The sequence below is a fragment of the Xyrauchen texanus genome, chromosome 50 (assembly GCF_025860055.1).
Source record: "Xyrauchen texanus isolate HMW12.3.18 chromosome 50, RBS_HiC_50CHRs, whole genome shotgun sequence".
Classification (NCBI taxonomy): Eukaryota; Metazoa; Chordata; class Actinopteri; order Cypriniformes; family Catostomidae; genus Xyrauchen; species Xyrauchen texanus.
The window spans coordinates 5,570,971-5,590,112 of record NC_068325.1 but is presented as its reverse complement, the minus strand read 5'-3'; the positions used below and the strand labels follow the sequence as shown (position 1 = coordinate 5,590,112).

At 38.2% G+C, this 19,142-nt stretch overlaps 1 protein-coding gene across 2 annotated transcripts in view; it reads left to right on the top strand.

Moving 5' to 3' along the window:
• The window catches only part of dag1 (dystroglycan 1), a 54,083-nt gene extending 36,055 nt beyond the window's left edge, over window positions 1–18,028 (top strand). For both annotated transcript variants that reach the window (XM_052124360.1, XM_052124361.1), the window contains exon 3: window positions 11,772–18,028. In XM_052124360.1, the coding sequence (XP_051980320.1) occupies window positions 11,772–14,039 (2,268 nt within the window). In that variant the 3' untranslated portion in view covers window positions 14,040–18,028. The remainder of the gene's footprint in view (window positions 1–11,771) is intronic.
• Window positions 18,029–19,142: the final 1,114 nt, after the last annotated feature.

Below are 19,142 nucleotides of genomic sequence, written 5' to 3'. Positions count from 1 at the left end.
TTAAAAGCATGACCTCTTCCCCTATCTGTTCATTGTGTTATTCTGTCCCATCTGAATGTTGGGCGGGTCTCCTAGGCCTTCTGTGTAATCCCACATTTACTGGATCATTTCTGCCCTGTCAAGCGCATTTTTAAGTTGAAACCGCAAGCCCCTTTGTGCACTTTCGTAAAATCTGTCTTGACAGCTGTGCCAGAGAATCTAACACCCAGCAGTTAAAGCTAGCTTCAGCTGTTCCCTTCCATAACCATTCAGACCTGTCCAGACCAATAGCCCACAATGAATTTCCCCTCTAATGCCTTAACTGCTTTTAGACGCCACTTTACAACTATAAATAATTTTGTACCCACTGGAACTCAAAGTAGAGAGCCAGACAAGAGCACAAGCTTGAATTAAAAATGCAACTGCAGCATTATGTCAAGACAAACTAGACTTTTACTAGTTTTCTGAAGAAAATATGAGTGGTGCTTGCCCATGAAATACTCAGCAACATGATGCTAGGGTGTTGTGGGTGGTTGCAAAGACTTTGCCATGAGGTTGCAGTGTTCCCCCTAGAATAATTTTTTCAGCAGCGGTGCTGCTGTGCGCACGTCCACGAACCTGAAGGCCGGACCCGTATTTACGCATGCCGGTGGAGAAATAGCTTAAAATGACCTTAGAATCATTATAGATGGGTTATTCATGTTCACCTTGTGATGTGTGTTTTTATTAATTACTGGGAGTTTTTGACACTTGAAGTGCTCAGAAAATCAATTTCAATACTTTTTAACAGAAACCGATACCTCGCACATAATCAGCGAGATTGGCAAACTCTGTAGTCGCACGGGTGTGACCTCAAAGCAGGGCTTAAAGTATTCCGGCCGGGGGCCGGATTTCCGGCTTGAGGGCAGGTCCGGCCTCCGGCGCAGGCAAAATGTATTAATCAGGCTGCAAATTACAGTCGGACGCACTTTCGGCGCGGACGCGCTTGGAAAAACGAGTCGCCGCTTCCATTATGAGCGCGATACCGCTCGGCTGCATTTGAAACTGGGAACTTCAATGCGGTTTAATATTTTCGAGTCAATTGATTTCACCTACCAATCATATGAGAGGAGCGCAGCTCTAACTAACGTCACAAGCCTATCAGAAGCAGAGCAGGGCGGGTCCTGGCAACAGTGTGATTGAGATCCATACCTCACGTTAGCGTCATCGGTGAAAGCATGGAGCGCAGAACTCCAGAAACAACATTAGGTGACTTAATGTCATCATGGATGAAAAGAAAGAAAGGATGTGAGTTGGTTGATTTCAGTAAATTAGCTCAGGTCAGCATAATCATATTTTCTGTCTACACCTTTTGATGTTAGCCTTACGTTGACTGAGCTAACATTAACATACACTTCTGCTAGGTAACTTTAGACTGTTAGTTAAATATTTAATGTAGAACATTCTGTGTAGCTTACTAAAAAAACATTATGTGTAGGCCTACCATGAAAACGAGTCCACTTTAAACCACTTCATTTTCTGTCAGCAATGTATGACAAGTAACGTTAGTGCTGTCAACGTTAACGTATGCGATTTTCTTTTTTTTTGTCCAGCTTTAATGTTTTAAATATTTAACACAATTAACGCTGCATCCGTTCTTTGTCATTCTTTAGCTCTTATTAGTTATTAGTTTGTCCACCAAATGCTTTAAACCATTAATGTGCGACAAGACAAAAGAGAACGCACTTCAGTAAATGTCCTCCTCACACACACACACACACACACACACACACACGAGGCACAAAAAGTCGCGAACCAGTATCGAATGCTCTTTCACGCTTGAACGAACAATAACCCTTAAATGAGTTAAATAAAATCTTAAATGGAAGTAAAGAGTAGTGAGAGAATGAGATCCTGTCACCAGCTGTAGATCTTAAAGTGACAGTAGCCACTAATTCTGTCTGTCAGTAAAGTTAACCAAAGAACAAAGGGAACAGAAAACTACTAACTACTCTTTGACTAAAGAACGCTTGTAGCTTTAATAAGGATTAATCTAATTTAATTTATAATTTATGCTTTGTGGACTATTTTATAACCCTAAAATTTAGTATACTAAATAAAATATCAGTGATACTGGCCTTCATTAATAAAAAGATGCCATTAAGATACAGCCGTAATACTTAAAAATAAATGGTTCCATTTAAAGATAAGTCCGTCTGTGCAAAACAATGTGCCCCCCCCCTTGAAAAATTATTGCAAGATGCGGCCATTTAGTCGCAATCTGGAGCCCTATATTTCTACTACCTTTGCCAAAAAATCAGACCAGTAGACTTTCCGCTAGAAGAGGTATCATGCCGGGTCTCGTGCTTCTCTTTTGTGTATGTGTAAACAGTCTTCGATGGGCTGCTATATGATTACGTCAATTTAATTGACAAAGTAAACAAAGTAATTTTATATAATGTAAAAGATTTATATCACAAAATGTTATTTATTTAATTGGAAAATCCATAGAAAAAAATTTATGTATTAAATTACCATATTGCACTGCCTAGTCAGCGCTCCAGACTGTGACTAAAATGGTCGCAAATGTGACCAAAATTCATTGATTACGACAATAATATCAAATCTAGTCGGCATTGGATTGTGTGCATTCACATGCGGTTTCGTCAGATATCATCTTGTGAGTAATTGAATACATCTTTAAAGTGCACACCAGCAGTGTATCTCAAGCCACTTTTCACCCGTTCTGTTTCTGATGAGCTCGCTGCATCACGCTACAACAAACCCAGCGCGAGTGACCTAATGACTCTTTGAAACGGGTCTTTTCCATGAATCACCTGAAAAGAACTGAGGGTGTGAACTCGGGAGCTCAGGTTAGCCGTTTGAATCCGATTCACTTTCTAAGCCAATCATCCGTCAGTGTGTTCACAACTGGGAGCCCAGACATTTCAAAATAGAAGTCCCATGTGCTATAAAAAAAAAAAAAAAAAAAAGATATCTCTTATATTTGTATAAATTATGAAAGGGGTGTGACCACTGAGACAAGGGAATTGCAAACTTGCGTATCTTTAGAACCAGATATACTGATATACCTCCAATTAATGTTATCAGCTGTCTTACTTTTCTTCTGCTTTCTATCTTGTTTCTGAACAACAGTCTAAATCGAGCAATTATATGATTTGGTGACTAAAACTGCCATTTGGCTCCTTAATGTTTTTTTTTTGTCTGGAACCCTGCTATTTATGGATAATCCAGTCAGTGAATTAAATGCTTCCACTTTTATATAATTTTCTCTTTATTTGGAACTTCACAATTGTCCAAGTAAATGACCAATATTATTATTATAAACTTTCCTCAAGATCTTCCCAAAGCAATGCAACAAAGAAAATGCAGGAGTAAAAAAATGCAATAAAAATCCATTGAAAATTAACATGTGCGGAACAAACACGGCAAAATTGTGTAAACACTTCTTGTAAAAATTATTGAATTACATTTATTAATTTAGAAGGTGCTTCTATCCAAAGTGACTTACATAATGAGGAAACATACTCTGCAGCCTGCAGAGCGCTTCTTTTGGCTTTCATTATATAATTCTGCGTGCTTCATTTGAAGAGGTAAAACAAACTGTTTTTGTCATGAGTGATTATCGTCGTGTGACAGTTTGTAGATTACATTTTTCTGCTCTGTGATGCTTTTGAGATCCTACACCACAGATGTCGCACCTGTTTTAACAAGTTCTTCTTCATTTTCTTGGCTTGACTGGGAGTCATTTTGTCCTGTTCTATGGAGAGATTTTTTTCATCCCAAATGATTGAGTTGAGCGAGTGATCCCACTCTGCGCTCTCCTGTAATAATCTTGAAGCCTGCTGGACTCGTTCGCACTTGCATGCTCCAGAGATGGCGTGCGCGGCACATGCGTGAAACACAGATGCGCGTGTCAGGTGAGAAGCATATTAAGCTCTTATAAAGAGAAAAAAGCAAGATGAGTTTCATTGAATTTGCTTTGGCAGCTGCCTATTTTGTTATTTTTATAAAATTAATATTATTAAATTTGTTTTTAATGCCATAAACTACCTAATCACCGATCTAATTCGGACTATTTTAGTCTTTAATCTGTGATCGGCCGATCGTGCCTAGATTCAGAGATCTAACCCCTAACTAAGGGAGAGAGGACAAAGAGACTGCAAATGAGTATAGAGGAATTAAACAAAAAAACATACATGTGAATATAAACACTTGATTAACTAAACAAAATTCAAGCCAATTTTTCACTTGAATGTGAATAAAATATATACTAGTACTAAAATGAACTAGAATAAAATTAATAGATGAATGGTTTCATTGCAATAGACATAGCAGGTCCATCATTACTTTGGATATTGTTAAATAAAAAAGTTACTTGAGTTGTTTGTTTAGTGGTTTTTAAATCACTTACTATAAAACATTATTATATCATGATATTGTCATCGACCAAAAAAATTAAAAAAAAAATTGCTTCTATCGGCCACGCCTCCTCTCTATACTCTGTCAGGGTTTTTCCTGCATAGAGAATTATTAGGCGGCCGCCTCCCGTCAAATTTCGTGCCGCCTCCGGCTGTCTACAAAACTGTTAGGTGTCTTCGTGGAAAACACTAACAAACTTTGCACTCGGTGGATTGTCATTTGTAACTACAAATCTCGGCAATAATAATACAATAATTCAGTTGTCAAATAGTCGCTTGATGTCATTTAACGTAATTTGAGATCATATAAATCTATAATGATGACACGCGAGACGAGAGGAGCGCTGCAGCTCGAGTGTCCAACAGATCACAGCTTGGCGATATATCTTTATTTCATGTAGCGTGACATGTAAATAAACACAAACTAGTCAACTAAAACTGACTAAAAAGGACATTTGACACGGGATTAAGACTAAATAAAAAAAACAGCTGACAAAATGAACACTAGTATTCATTTGCCAGGTCATTAGTAGCGTATTAACGCAAAGCCAATGTTTACGTGTTTTTAACGTCACTTTTTTTTATCAGTATGATACCACTTCTGCCTCATTTTGAGCCAGGAAAAACTCTGTCTGTGATATTGTAGTGCTTGAATGTCTTCAGTCACTTCTATGGGATTTTTTTCTCCTATTTTATAAAGCCATATCATTTGAGGTATTTTTAATGCCCATTGCACAATTCATATTTATGGTTAGGAGTTTGTTCAGATCTCTAACCCCAAGTTTGAGCAATTGTACTATTATCAAACACACATTTTCCAGGTTTTAGCTGAAAAGCCCTATTTTTAATAACCTTACATTGTAGTCTGTTTTGGGGTTGGTTTGAAACTACAGCCTGTTTTTCTTTTACCACAGTAATTCTGTAGTATCTTGTTGAGTCAGCTAAGTCCTCAGGCACCTGTTCACACCAAAAACCATCACCATAATTTCCATGAAACATTCGGACTCTCAGATATTCATAAATAACCTACTGTGCAAAAGACCCTTTGAAGTCACTGACCTACTTCATGCTTTTAGGTTTCTTGCCTCATTTTATCAAAAAGGAACCGAGGGGATAAGCTTGAAAGAGAGAAAATCGAAGCTTAAAAACATCCCCTTGTCCTGTTTTGAACGTAAATAAAAAAAAGCACTATGCTCTAGTCTTAAACATCAAAGGCAACTGACGATTGCTCAAACATCTCTCGAATTTTAATAAAAAGTGGCAGATGTTTCAGATGCTGTTAATGCCGTTTCTGTTTGAACGAGAGAATCTGCTTTTCTCTCTCTCCATCTCCCTTGTCCTTTCATTTCTCTGAATTCCTCTCCTCCTCGTCTGTGACGGCAGAAATCTTCGTCTTCTCCCCAGCCCCTCCCTTTTTCAGCACAAAGACTGGCACTGAAACCTAATTAGCCTCAGCAGCGAGGCAATGGAAAAGTTGTATTCCTGCAGACGATAATAAAATGGCTTTGGAAATTTGGAGTCACTTATGTTGATGTGCAGATGTAACTCAAGATAGCTCCATATTCGCCTTTTGTTATGATATTGTCTGCTTAGCAACCAGCTTTAACTGTGCTAGTGTCATGGCAGGCTAGAATTACTCTACCGCACCATTGCCCTTTCGCCTTTATGCAGTCTCGACAGGATTGTCAATTTTAGAAACAAGACCTGCTTGTGCATATTTTTAGGTGAGTTTTGAAACAAACGGAATGAAACCGTCCCAGCTTGAGTGAATGAATCTACGGGAACCCTTCCTGCAGTTCGTTTTATGTCCACTAGAGGGCAGTTAGTGCTTGACTGGTTAAATGTCCTTGACTGTTCTCCTTCAGTCAGATTGTTTCAGGAAATGGACCTCTAAGGATTTGCACCATAAATGTACGCCTCTTTTACTCTTTATCCCTATGTCTCCTCACTCTTTGGTGTACTGTGCTGAAGGCACTGGGTGCTATTAAACAGAGTGGAATATTTTCAATTCAGATTGCGGGAGGGGGGGTCAATAATTTAAATAGATTTTACCTCACAATACTGTATTAATATTGTAATGCCTTTTAGTTATTTTTTAATCAATAATACAATTTCCGTTACATTTATCATATAAACATTTTGGGGATAAAATGAGTTTGTGAAAGACGAGTGACATCACAATCTCACTAGCTGCAATTTTTGCTTTCACAGTGTGCCTGTGTTCCAATAACAATCCACGAAAAGAACATTCTCGAATTTTGTGTACACTGCCGTTACACATCTTTTCGTTTTCTTGCACATTCACAGATTTTTCCTTTGTTCATGCTTGTTCCACAACATGGATCAAAGGCTGACGTTCCCACCTCACCAAATAGCAATTTAAAGTTTTATTATAAACAAACAGCAGCTCTCCCGGTGAGCCTTTATTCTATTTTTCTTTTCTTTCCTCTTCTGAAAAATGTCAGCACACAGAATTGGTATTCATTTGATAGCTTTCATTTATCTGGATAAGGTAGTGGAAATGGGCCACCAATGGTCACTTGAAATCTGTTTTGATTTCTGTGACAAAGGCAGCTCCGTCTTGCAAAACCCTCTCTTGAGTGACCTGAACACACCCCACATTTCATTTGTAATTTTCGGCAGAAAAAGGGGTCATGTTCCACAACACTCTGCAAAAAGGACTGCCGTTATCCCTGGGTAAGAAGAGCTATTTTCAAAGATCATTCATTCAGAAGTCACTTCTCAAAATGTGACGACCCTTTTATTTAAAATAAGCATGTACTAATGAATTTAGAGACCAAGGTGAGTGGAATAGCATTCATTTTTTAACCAAAGAAAGTGGGTTGTAAATATTTGCTTGGCCAAACTGAAGGGCACTCCCTCTTCTAATTTTCCGTGCCAGTTCCCCCACCACCCCTATTGTTTCCATTGCTCTCTCTAATATCACAAAGACATGCCTGAACCTACTCCTTCAAGAACTATGAATGTTATCTTTGCAGCTGTCTTCATATCCCAACAATGGAATCTTTTCTTCCAGCAGACTCCCCCGCAAGTGTGCTCGAACAATGGGCGGCTTTATTCGGCCCGCAGCGAAGTGAGTTTCGATTTATCCATGTAATTCCTTCATTTCAGAGGTGTAAAGTTTATTCTTATTAGACCTTTTTTGATTCTGCTACTAAAAGCCTATTACGGAGATGAGAGGTCCTAAGGTTTGTAAAAACCCCTTTTTGTTTTTGTGGCTCTGGGACATGGAGAAGGAATCACTGCTGGGGAAAAACAAAGCAAAAAACTTTGTAAACGAGCCTAGAATCAGACTGGTCTGTTTGCTGGTTTGAACAGCGACCAGCTTGACCATATGAAGATCAGCTTGTCCAGAGTAGGGGAGACAAGGTAGACCAGCTGGTTTAAGACCAACATTTTATTTATAATTTTTTTTAAGATAGGATTATTATGGAAATCTGGTCTTTCTTTCCCAATCTACATGTCATTCAAACCATCATGATGCAACTAAAATATGAAAGAAAACTTCCAAAAATTCTTGTTGACCATCCTCAATGCAATCTTTCCTGCCTTTTCTTGTTTTCTTCACTTGAGTCAATAGAAACATGCTTTTGGCAGAAGTTATGCTGTCTTTAGTGTGGGTTGCATGAATCATCACTATGGAAACTCTGGTTTCCTAAATGTCAGTGTGTGTGTGGCAGCATGTGTTTTCTTTTTGCTGGTGACGGTCCTGCTCTAGTTTCAGAGAGTGGCGTTGAAGAGTGGCTTCAGTCAGCACTGCACTAGCTAGCGGCACCCTCTAGCTGCTGTGTTCAAAATGCACTGAGCAGTGTAGCAATATTAGATGATCCACATTTATCAGATTACAAAGTTCTGCCCTCTGTTTGGTGGTTTTGTGCTGATTAACAATAGCCATTTATTTGTCAAGGATTACGTAATATTAACACTTTACAATGAAGTTATATTTAACATTAGTAAATGGGTTTGGATTGTTCCCTGTCTGCAGTCTTGGCTCGGTCCTGCTTTTTTGTCCATTTTGTTGATCATGTGCCTGCTAAGTCCACTGAAAGTAGATGCCTGCCATCTGTGCCATATGACTTGTTTTATTGCAGGAATTGTATCAATTTGACTGCAGCGATGCAAAACATAAGTATAGATTCTGTGGAGTGCCAAATCAATTGTCTAATTGAAGGATAATTCTAGGATTGATCGTAGTTTGACACTTATAATTGATGGCTATACTTTACTCTATTTTTAAAAAATGGCCCACCCCCATGTTGTTCCAAACATTTTTGAGTAATGTTAGAATAATCTGGCTGATTTGTTCTATTCAATGAATGTGAAGGGGGACGGATGCTGTCAAGTTCCAAAAATTTTGTTTGACAACTTATATTTCGGTCCGTTCCTATCGGATGGTTAGAGAAAACTAATTTATTTGGCAAGACATATGGGATACATTTGTGGTGCTTTGTCAAAATTGGTGTCCATCATTATTCACTGTCATTGAATGCAAAAGAGCAGTGTTAATATCTAACAGATCTAAATTCCCCTTTAGTGGTGCAGCAAAGAAACATTCATAAAGGTTTGGAACAACAACGCATGAGTAAGTGATGAGAGTATTTTCTTGAGTGAACTAACCCTTTAAGCCTACAAAGTACCACTTTCCATTGTAAGGAACTAACCATTTGAAGTCCAGCAATGTTGGTGTTTTAAGCACACTATTAATCAACAAGACAATAGATCAGCCTATAATTAGACTCCCATCGGAATTATTAACGTCTCTTTAAAGGAGACCTATTATGCCCATTTTTACAAGATGTAATATAAGTCTCAGGTGTCCCCAGAATGTGTCTGTGAAGTTTCAGCTCAAAATACCAACGGATCATTTATTATACCATGTTATATATGCCTCTCTTTGGGTGGAATCAAAAACACGCTGTGTGTGTGTGTGTGTGTGTGTGTGTGTGTGTGTGTGTGTGTGTGTGTGTGTGTGTGTGTGTGTGTGTGTGTGTGTGGTCTCAGTGGAGACAATGGTAAGTGGTAAAGATTACCAGTGTATATGTGTAATTTATGTATATATCTACATATTAGGGCTGTCAATCGATATATTTTTTTTAATCAAATTAATTACATGGTGTCCCGATTAATTAATCGCATATACAAATATTTGCTGAGAAAGCCCCTTATATATATTAGATAAAATATTCAGATAATTAAAATGCATTACATGCTTAATCATTGATAAGACTTTACAAAAAGCGGCTTTAGAATACAATGTATTGTTTACTACCATATTATTGATCATAAGTCAATCATTGGCATACAGTTCACAGCAATCCATTACACAAGTGAATTTGTCAATCAGTTGGAGATTTATTATGAGGGCTTGTTTAAGGACCGTGAATTTACACCTGCATCAGACATTTTTTTTTTGTATTTTTTTTTTTTTTATTAATGCTTACAAAACTTTTACATCTAGAGCCAAGAGGTATATTAAAACAAACAACAAAAAGGAAAATTTGAAAATTGAAAATTCCAATACACTTTACAGCTTTCTTGTTACTCAAATTGGAAATTGTTCTTGGGTATTCCTGAACCTCTAAAACTAATGGTTTATAAGCACCATACTCAAATTTTATGAATACTAAACTTTGCCAACAAAAGCAGAACATTAATCAAATAATGTTCCTTATGAAGGGACATGTCATAGCTAAGAAACACTAATGAAACATTTTCAAAACAAAGTTGAAAGCTGGGAATAATATGATCTCTAACAATCTTGCAGAAATCAGACCAAAAACAAGTCGAGTAGGGACAACTCCAAAAAATAAATAAAAAAATGTTTCCTCCTGCAGACCACAAAATGTACAGAATATATCGACATCACAATTAAATCTCTCTACAAGAAAATAATTAGTGAGGTAGTACTTGTAAATAAGTTTGAAGGAAATTTCTTCTCAATCCAGCGTCAGACATGCTTGTGTAGTGGTCTTGTGTGTGTTGCATCATAAACATAAAATGTTTAGGTCACTGTTTCAAGTTAAATATAGTTTAATACTCCAATCTTTAAACACATCTTGAGATCACTTAGTTCACATTAGCGCTCCTTCAAGTGTTTTGAATGTAAGAACATAACGCATGTCTGTGTTGTTCTGCCTACTGAAGTGTTTTCTTCATTGTATAAACTGTGTGTTGCTCACACAGCTGAAATTTCACTTACTGCCCTCTGGAGTAAACAGGGGGTACTACAAGCTTGCATATCTCAGGAATGTTCCTTATTATGGTCGGGGGCGGGCATTGCGATTTTTAAATTCGTATTTATTTATTTTTTTTGCGCGTTATTTTTTTGTCAAATTAATCGCACTGAATTAAATCGACAGCCCTACTAATAAATATACATGCATGTGTGTGTGTGTGTGTGTGTGTGTGTGTGTGTATTTGCACAAACATACAAAGAATTTGGATACGAAACGAAAACCGTCCATTTTGACACACTGTTTTTTATTAATAGAAATATAAGAAAGAGGAGTGGGTGGACTTTTAACATTGTAGGGTGGTTGTGTACACACACTGCTGACTCACATTTATGTACAAACACCATGTAAAAGGGAATTTTGCATAATAGGTCCCCTTTAAGCTATCAAATAGTTTCACGATCAGATTTGCACACATGCTCTAACTGGTTGAGTAGAACCTTCAAAAGCAACAATAAATGGCAAATAGAGAGTTGTGGGGCTGGAGGATTTTGTTTCTATAAAATTTAAGCCTGTCATTTCAAACAAAAAGCCCAGATGCTGATGCTCTCATTCCCCTGTGGACTGATGTGTACTGGTTAGAGTTTTAATGACCCAGCCCACTGGCTCTGTTAATACAAACATGGTTCATACATTATGCAATCAAATTAAGCGACTGAAAGCAAAGGATGCATTTTTAAAAAAAAATTTTTGTAAAGAGACTCTCTTTACATTTTGTTTATGTTAATGGATCATCTGCTATTGATTCATTAATGGTTATTTTTGACTGCGCTTATTGAACATCTCTCCAGCTGGTGGAGTATCGTAACGCGGGGAGTTCTTTGCCACCTTGAGAGCCTTCATTCATTATATTATTCTCCCCTTCTGTCTTAAATTTGTGCTTGCAACCAGAAAAGATTGAATGGGAAAAACTATAAATGATATAATTTGAGGAAAAACAACTTTGATTCATGCAAATGGATGTTAGTCATGTTATGAAGTTGGATTTACTTTCAGATTCAAAGTATTTCGGCTTTGCAGTGCATATCTGGCATCGCTGTATTATTATTTGTTATGCTATATTTGAAACATGAGTCATTTGGTTGCAATTATCATTATTTCTCTTCCTGTTTTACAGATCACAGAAGCAAGCAAGGATGCGCTCCCAGCATGGTTGCATTGGGATGCAGAGAGCGGCACACTTCAAGGCCTTCCTCTAGAGACAGATAAGGGCGTTCACTACATATCTGTTTCCAATGAGAGTCAAGTCTCCCAAAGCTCAGATGTGTTCTCCATTGAGGTGCACCCAGAGGAGCATGCTGATACAGACCCTTTTCTGCTTGCAATCCAATCAACCAGCAATGATGTCCAACCTTTTATTTGTGGCAATGAGGAGCCCGTAACAGTACTCACTGTTATTCTGGATGCTGACCTCACAAAGATGAGTTCCAAGCAGAGGGTTGAGCTACTTGCTAACATGAAAAGGTTCTCTGGAATGGGGCTTCAGCACATGAAAATTTTGCCTGTGGTAAACAACCGTTTGTTTGACATGTCCGCTTTCATGGCCGGCCCAGGAAATGCCAAAAAGGTGGTTGAAAATGGTGCACTTTTGTCCTGGAAACTTGGCTGCAGTCTGGATCAAAGCAGCATTCCTGATATCAGTAGTGTTCAAGTTCCAGCAAAAGAGGGGACCATGTCCGAACAGTTAGGATATCCAGTGGTTGGATGGCATATCGCTAACAAGAAGCCTCATTTGCCCAAAAGGGTGCGAAGGCAGCTGAACAACACCCCCACCCCGATACCGTCATTACTCCCCCCAACAACTTACCCTGAGCCCCCCATCCGTATTGTTCCCACACCAACCTCACCTTCTATAGCTCCTACCTCAGATGGTTCTGCCCCACCTGTTCGTGGTCCTGTGCCACTGCCAATGAAACCCACCATTCGAACCCAAAATCCAATTGCCTACACTCCAACCTTAGGCCCACCTCAGCCTACGAGAATAATGGACTCCACCAGCACTATTGCCATCCAGCCCACCATTACTAGGCCCATTTATGTTGGGCCCTCTGTGACCCCTGCAACACCCACCACCAGGAAACCAACAAGGAGACCTGGAAAAAAACAAAAGACAACCCCTATACCAAGAGAACCGAAGACCACTACAACAACAAGACGCACCACTCCCTCAGTTGTGCTGCCTGATGGCAATATTAAACCCCAGTTACGTAACCCAATTGATCAGGTGAATGCTTATGTTGGCACATACTTTGAGGTAAAGGTTCCATCGGATACATTTTTCGACAAAGAGGATGGAACTACAGATAAGTTGAGGCTAACTTTGCGCAAGGGCAATGATGTGGTTGGTGATGACTCTTGGATACAGTTCAATAGTACAAGCCAGTTACTCTATGGATTACCAGACCAGGAACATGAAGGAAAACACGAATATTTCATGCAGGCAACTGACAAAGGAGGTCTCTATGCAATTGATGCCTTCGAGGTCCGTGTCAATCGTTGGGGAAACAACGTTAAGCCACCAGTGTTGTTTACAGCAGTATTTGATGGGGATGCACATACAGTGACCAATGACATTCAGAAGAAGATCCTTCTTGTCAAGAAATTGGCCCAATCATTCGGTGATCGTAACAGCAGCACTGTTACAATGAAGAACATCATCAAGGGCTCCATCATAGTGGAATGGACTAACAACAGTCTTCAGCACAGCCCCTGTCCGAAAGAACAAATACAGCATTTGAGCAAAAGGATCTCGGATCATGAGGGTAGACCCTCTTCACAGTTCAGATATGTCATGGAACCAGACTTCAAGCCCTTAAATATCACCGTCAAAGGCACAGGAACATGCCGTAACTACATGTTTGTCCCGGCTGGTGAGATTCCAGATCCAACCCCCTCTTCTGTTACTCCTGCCATAGGGGCTGGAAGACAGAGCACGGATGATGTGTACCTTCACACAGTCATACCTGCTGTGGTGGTGGCAGCTATTTTGCTGATAGCAGGAATCATTGCTATGATCTGCTATCGTAAGAAACGCAAGGGCAAGCTGACTATCGAAGACCAGGCAACTTTCATTAAGAAAGGAGTGCCCATCATTTTTGCGGATGAGCTTGATGACTCCAAGCCACCCCCTTCTTCCAGCATGCCCCTTATCCTTCAGGAGGAAAAACCTCCTCTTCCACCTCCAGAGTATCCCAACATGGCTAGTCCAGAGACAACACCTCTCAACCAGGACCTTTTGGGAGAGTATACACCTCTACATGATGAGGATCCTAACGCCCCTCCTTACCAGCCTCCACCACCCTTCTCTGTCCCAATGGAGGGTAAAGGATCTCGCCCCAAGAACATGACCCCCTACAGATCCCCACCCCCTTATGTGCCACCCTAATGTATGCAGAACCCTCCGGAGCAGGAGGATGAGGAACTTTGTAGTTCTGCACCAGTGTTGTCTCTTTGCATTACAGGATTTTTAAAGGGGATGCTGCAAATAAGGGTTTGGGGTTTGAATGTGTTTTTGTTAAACAGGACACTTAAAGGAGTGGTGGGAGGTTGCGGGGGGTGGGGGGGTTGGAAATGGATGGCCTGCAAAGGACAGTATGAACAACCTCAGCCTCTGACTACTCTGGTTAATGCTAAATGTTGGGGATGTACCCTCCAGTCCTGGCGCTTTTGTGTCTAGATGGGCTTTTTGACTATTTTATTTTATTATTTTCCCCTTTTTTTTTTTTCTTTTTTGACTCCGAATCAAACTCCTTGCCTAACAGCACTCTTTCTACCTTCTGAATTCATTAATCTTGAATAATATAAGCAGACAATAAAACTGACTGCAAGTGCAAAAGTTTTCATAGAGAAATCCAATAACAGAGGGCGAATAAAAGAATGGCCTTGAGGGACTTGGACAGCCATGCAGACAGTTTTGTGGGATGTCGATTCATTATGGTTTTGCCTTTTAACACGAAATTAAACCGTTTTTTTAATTGTTTTTCACATGTCTAGTTAAAATCAGTACAAGAGGTAGCCAAAACGAGAGATTTGTTTAATTCACTGTATATTTGAAAATTGTTATGCTAGATCATCTTCATTTAATTTTTATTATAAAATTATATTTTTTACTTTTTTTTGAAGTATTACACTGAAATAAACTATTTCCCACCCTTCAATCATGAAGATACAAAATTATCTCACCACAAACATATCACCGTGTGTTCTGACTTGAGATATATTTATAAACTGACTTGAGAGATATTCTATATACTGTAGCCTCTCGCAAGCCACTTTAAACTTTTGGAGGAGGAGGTAGTCCCGTGAGTGTCGTCTATGCAGATTTTGCCTTTGACCTGACAGACTAGAGCCTGAAATTGATCAAACTTAATTGTATTTCCCATAGGCTATTAAGAAATCGTGCAATTTAAATTGGATGTACAAGTTCATGGGGTCATTGAATCCTTAAGTCCTCAAGTCAGAACCACCTATATACTGTTTCACCAGTTAAACTCAAGCTACTGATAGTCACTGAGAATTGCTAAATTTCAAAGACTCAGTTTAAGCAGCTCAAGCTTGACTTTCAGACGTTTTGTAGTATGTTTTGTTTTCTTTTATTATTCTTTTTTTTTTTTTTTTTTTTTTTAATATATATGTCAGTGATGATTATGGAGTATATGCCTTGGATCCACTCAAAATAATTCAAAATAAAGACTGAAGATTTTGAATAAGTCGACCCCATTCTCTACACAGTGGCATTGTTTATTTAACGTCATGTCATAAATATATATTTGCAGTTGAATGCCATATTTTGCCTTGGTGGTATCGCAGCAAGTGTCTTCTGTACATATTATTCTGCCTGTGGGTATATCTGTATTTATATTCCAAAAGTATGTAAATCAGATATGATAAAAAAAAAAAAAAAATAGATAAAAAAATATTTCTGTATGTTTTAGATGGGGTGAATATTTTTTTTAATATAGTTATGGTTATAAAAATAATAATAATAAAAAAAATCATATTGAGCAAAAATCTGCAGGAAAAAGAGGGTAAAAATGAAGAACTGGACAAAATCTAGAAAAGAACATTCAAAATTGAATTTTTTACAAAGTTTTTGATACAGCCTTGAATTGTTTATGAAGAACAGTAAATATATAGTGTACTACAATTTGTAAAACCATATTCTTGGTAATCAATGCATTATATAGCTTTTCCTCATGGGTCTTACTTTCATGGATGTTTTATTTTTTTTATGAACGAAGGCGGATAGTGCTGCTTCTTGTAAAAGGCTATTTTTTCTGATTTGTTTTTATGCTCATTTGTTCTGAGTTTTGAGTTTTAAATTCAGAAGTGACAATTGCAATAATAAAGGTGTGACGTAGTCATGGTTGGTCAGTATGAAAATATGGTAGTGTGCAAGATCTGTGTGATACCACCTCAAGTCTGAGAACCCCTTGAATCAGATGTTTTGCTTCAGAGGAGGTTTTGTCTGGATGTATTTTCTGGTTGTAATCATAATTCATGTTTTAATGCTTCCATTTACCCTATATAAATGTATCAGACCTAAATTGCCTTAGGTTGGGTTTGATATGTTTCTTTGGTACGTACCAACAGTTTGAAGATTGAAATGTCTTGCTAAAACCAGTAGGATTGAGGTATGAAGTATTTTATCATGAGCCATTAACATTAAAAATGCTGTTATTTACTCACTCTTATCAAAACCTGTATGATTTATTTTCTTTCTTCCATGGAACACAACAGTTAAACTTGAAGAATATTTTTGTCAGACTTTTCTGTATATTGAATGTGAATGAGGACTGGATTTGACAAGATCCAAACGAAGTATCATAAAAGCGGTCCATATGACAGTGGTATATATACGATGGTATAAAAAGTGTGGTATATTATTAGCCATTTAATAGCGTGTAAAATTAAGCTGAGCTAGATCTCCTTGGCGTGTTCATGAGAGCAGCAGCATTCATGTTTGATACATGAATGAATCAGATGAGTTGGATCTTTTCAATGAACCAATTGATCCAGTTCACAAAAGCCTTCTGAATGATTCGTTCACAAATGTAACTCTTCTGGTCCTTGGGTTCAATTCACGGACTCTTACAGTTCAGAGGATGATTATAAGTGACTAATGACTTAAATTTCAGTCTGTTCCTAGCACAAAGCTATCATTTGACTTGGAATATAGCTGAGGGACAAGTTATATATTATTGTGCTTTGGTGAACGTTTTGAAGCTTGAAAGCCTCAGTGCCTGTTTGTTGAAATTGAATGGCAAAGAGCTATTACAAATGTTCAGAATGTCTTATTTTTCATTCCATGGAAGATGGTCTTTGTTTGGCAAGACATGGGGGTGAGTAAATAATAGAATTTTCCTTTTTGGGTGAATTGTCCCTTCAAAGACTTTCTTTAAGGGTGCTGGATTCATTTATCATTATCTCAAACATTCACTTCATCTTGAAACAGCATTTACAAACTACCCGGAGAACGCAAACCAAAAGAAGGAATAATTGCTTAACATGGTTCTTTTCCGTGGCTTTTTTAATGGTTTGTTTTGTGTTGCATTGTTAAACTACATTATTTATACATCATCAATGTAGCACCGAGTCTGTTGCAGTACAACTTGCTTTCTCATTAACACAATTCTGAATAAATGTTTTTGTTTTGGGTGGAAAACCAAAGATGCAGATTAAGAAATGGCTGTCATTCCATTGACCCTGCTGCTTTACAAATTTCACATTTGTATTTTCATTCTTCACTTACCATGTCAAATAAAATAAATGACCGATATCAAATGTAACCATAGATATCCCTCTAACCTCTTCAAGAACGTTTCCTGTAGACCACAAGCTCTGTGTTGTCAAAGTTACGGAGCATATAATTACATCTGTCTATTCTGTATGGCTATTTTAAACCATCCCTAAAATGAGAATTGATTTAATCCAACCTGATCAGAATGTTGTCGAATCAAATCAGCTTTACAGTTATGTAATTGAGCAAGACCGAATCATTTCTATAACGTTTTATGCTCGTTTTTCATTTGTAACATTTTGTCCAAGTTTTAACCATGTTACAAGTTCTGCAAGCTGTATTGCAAAGAAAAGTCAAACTGGCAAAATATTGAATTTGATCTGTTAAGTAATGAATTTATAAAGGTGCTGACATTGACCTTGGGGCCAGGTGTGAAAGTGATACAGAAAATGAGACACTTTTATGCTCTCCGAGGTCTGACAAATTGAGAAGTTACAGTGAGAACACGCAGGCTAGTACAGAATACTACACAAACGTAATGACGAAAATGCTTCAGTCAATCTCTTTCATGTTAAACAGCGTTGGTTAATTTATGCCACCAGACACTGTATGTTCGAATCTTGTATTAAAAACTGTTCTCCTGGGAGTGTGTTTGTGGGTTCTTTGATAATACAGTATATGGTGGTTTAAGAGTTTTACATTTTGAAATATACAGAGATGTGATTACAGAGTATGTTGCCAGATCATTCATAATCTGAAAGGGTAGGATTAAAGGGATGCTACTGGTTCAGCACAAGATGAGCTGTACTGACAGCTTCAGGCCATGTCCAAACTAATGCGTTGTCATTTGAAAACGCATCTTTTGCTCTCTGAATTGGCCTTCGGTCCACAATGAGAGTGTTTTTGACAGGGAAAACGCAGCTTTTTGAAAACTCTTCCAAGTGGATAAATCTGAAAATGGTGTCCGCATTGTAGTGTGGAGAGGGAAAATGGAGATATCTGAAAACGAATATGTATTTGTTGTCATGTGACGCAGTCATGCGATTACATTCATCCCTTAACAAGATGGCGGCCCATGTTGTAGCAGTGTTGATTTGTCTGCTATTCACTTTGATAGCCTTGTTAAAGTTAAATGTTACCTTGTACATACTTCCCATTGCATGCCTTCCAAGGCGATGGGAAGTTTACTCAGAATTGTTGTCCAACGTCAAAAATGCTTTAAAACGGTAGTGTGGACTGAGTTTTGAAATTGAAAATGCTGTTTTCGAATTTATGTGGATGTAGCCTCTGTTAATACAGGCAATAACTTTGACTCGTCCTTCAGTTTGTAAAAACAAAAGATTGTGTTTACAGTAATGCGTTTACAATAGACGTCTAAGATTAGTGAACTTCTTGTTTATGCATAAGCAGACATAATCAGAATTTATCGACAGTAGGTTGAATGTTTTGCTGCTGAAATAGTTTTGTATTACGAAAATTCGAATCACTTCATTAGCTGAAGCTGGACGTGTTGTTGATACGGGCATGAGTGAGCTCCAGTTTTAGGGTGATATTACCATGATTACTTCCTGGTTTCTATGGGATCAGAACCCATGTCTCGGAGGTTGCATTCTACTTTTTAGCCGTGTGCTGTTACGTCTCACGCGGTTGAGCACTCTAGCCTTTCAAAGTATACTCTTTCGACCTTGAGCCAATGTTGACGCATTTAGCATACTACTACAATTGTTTTGTGATACACTTTCAGTAAAG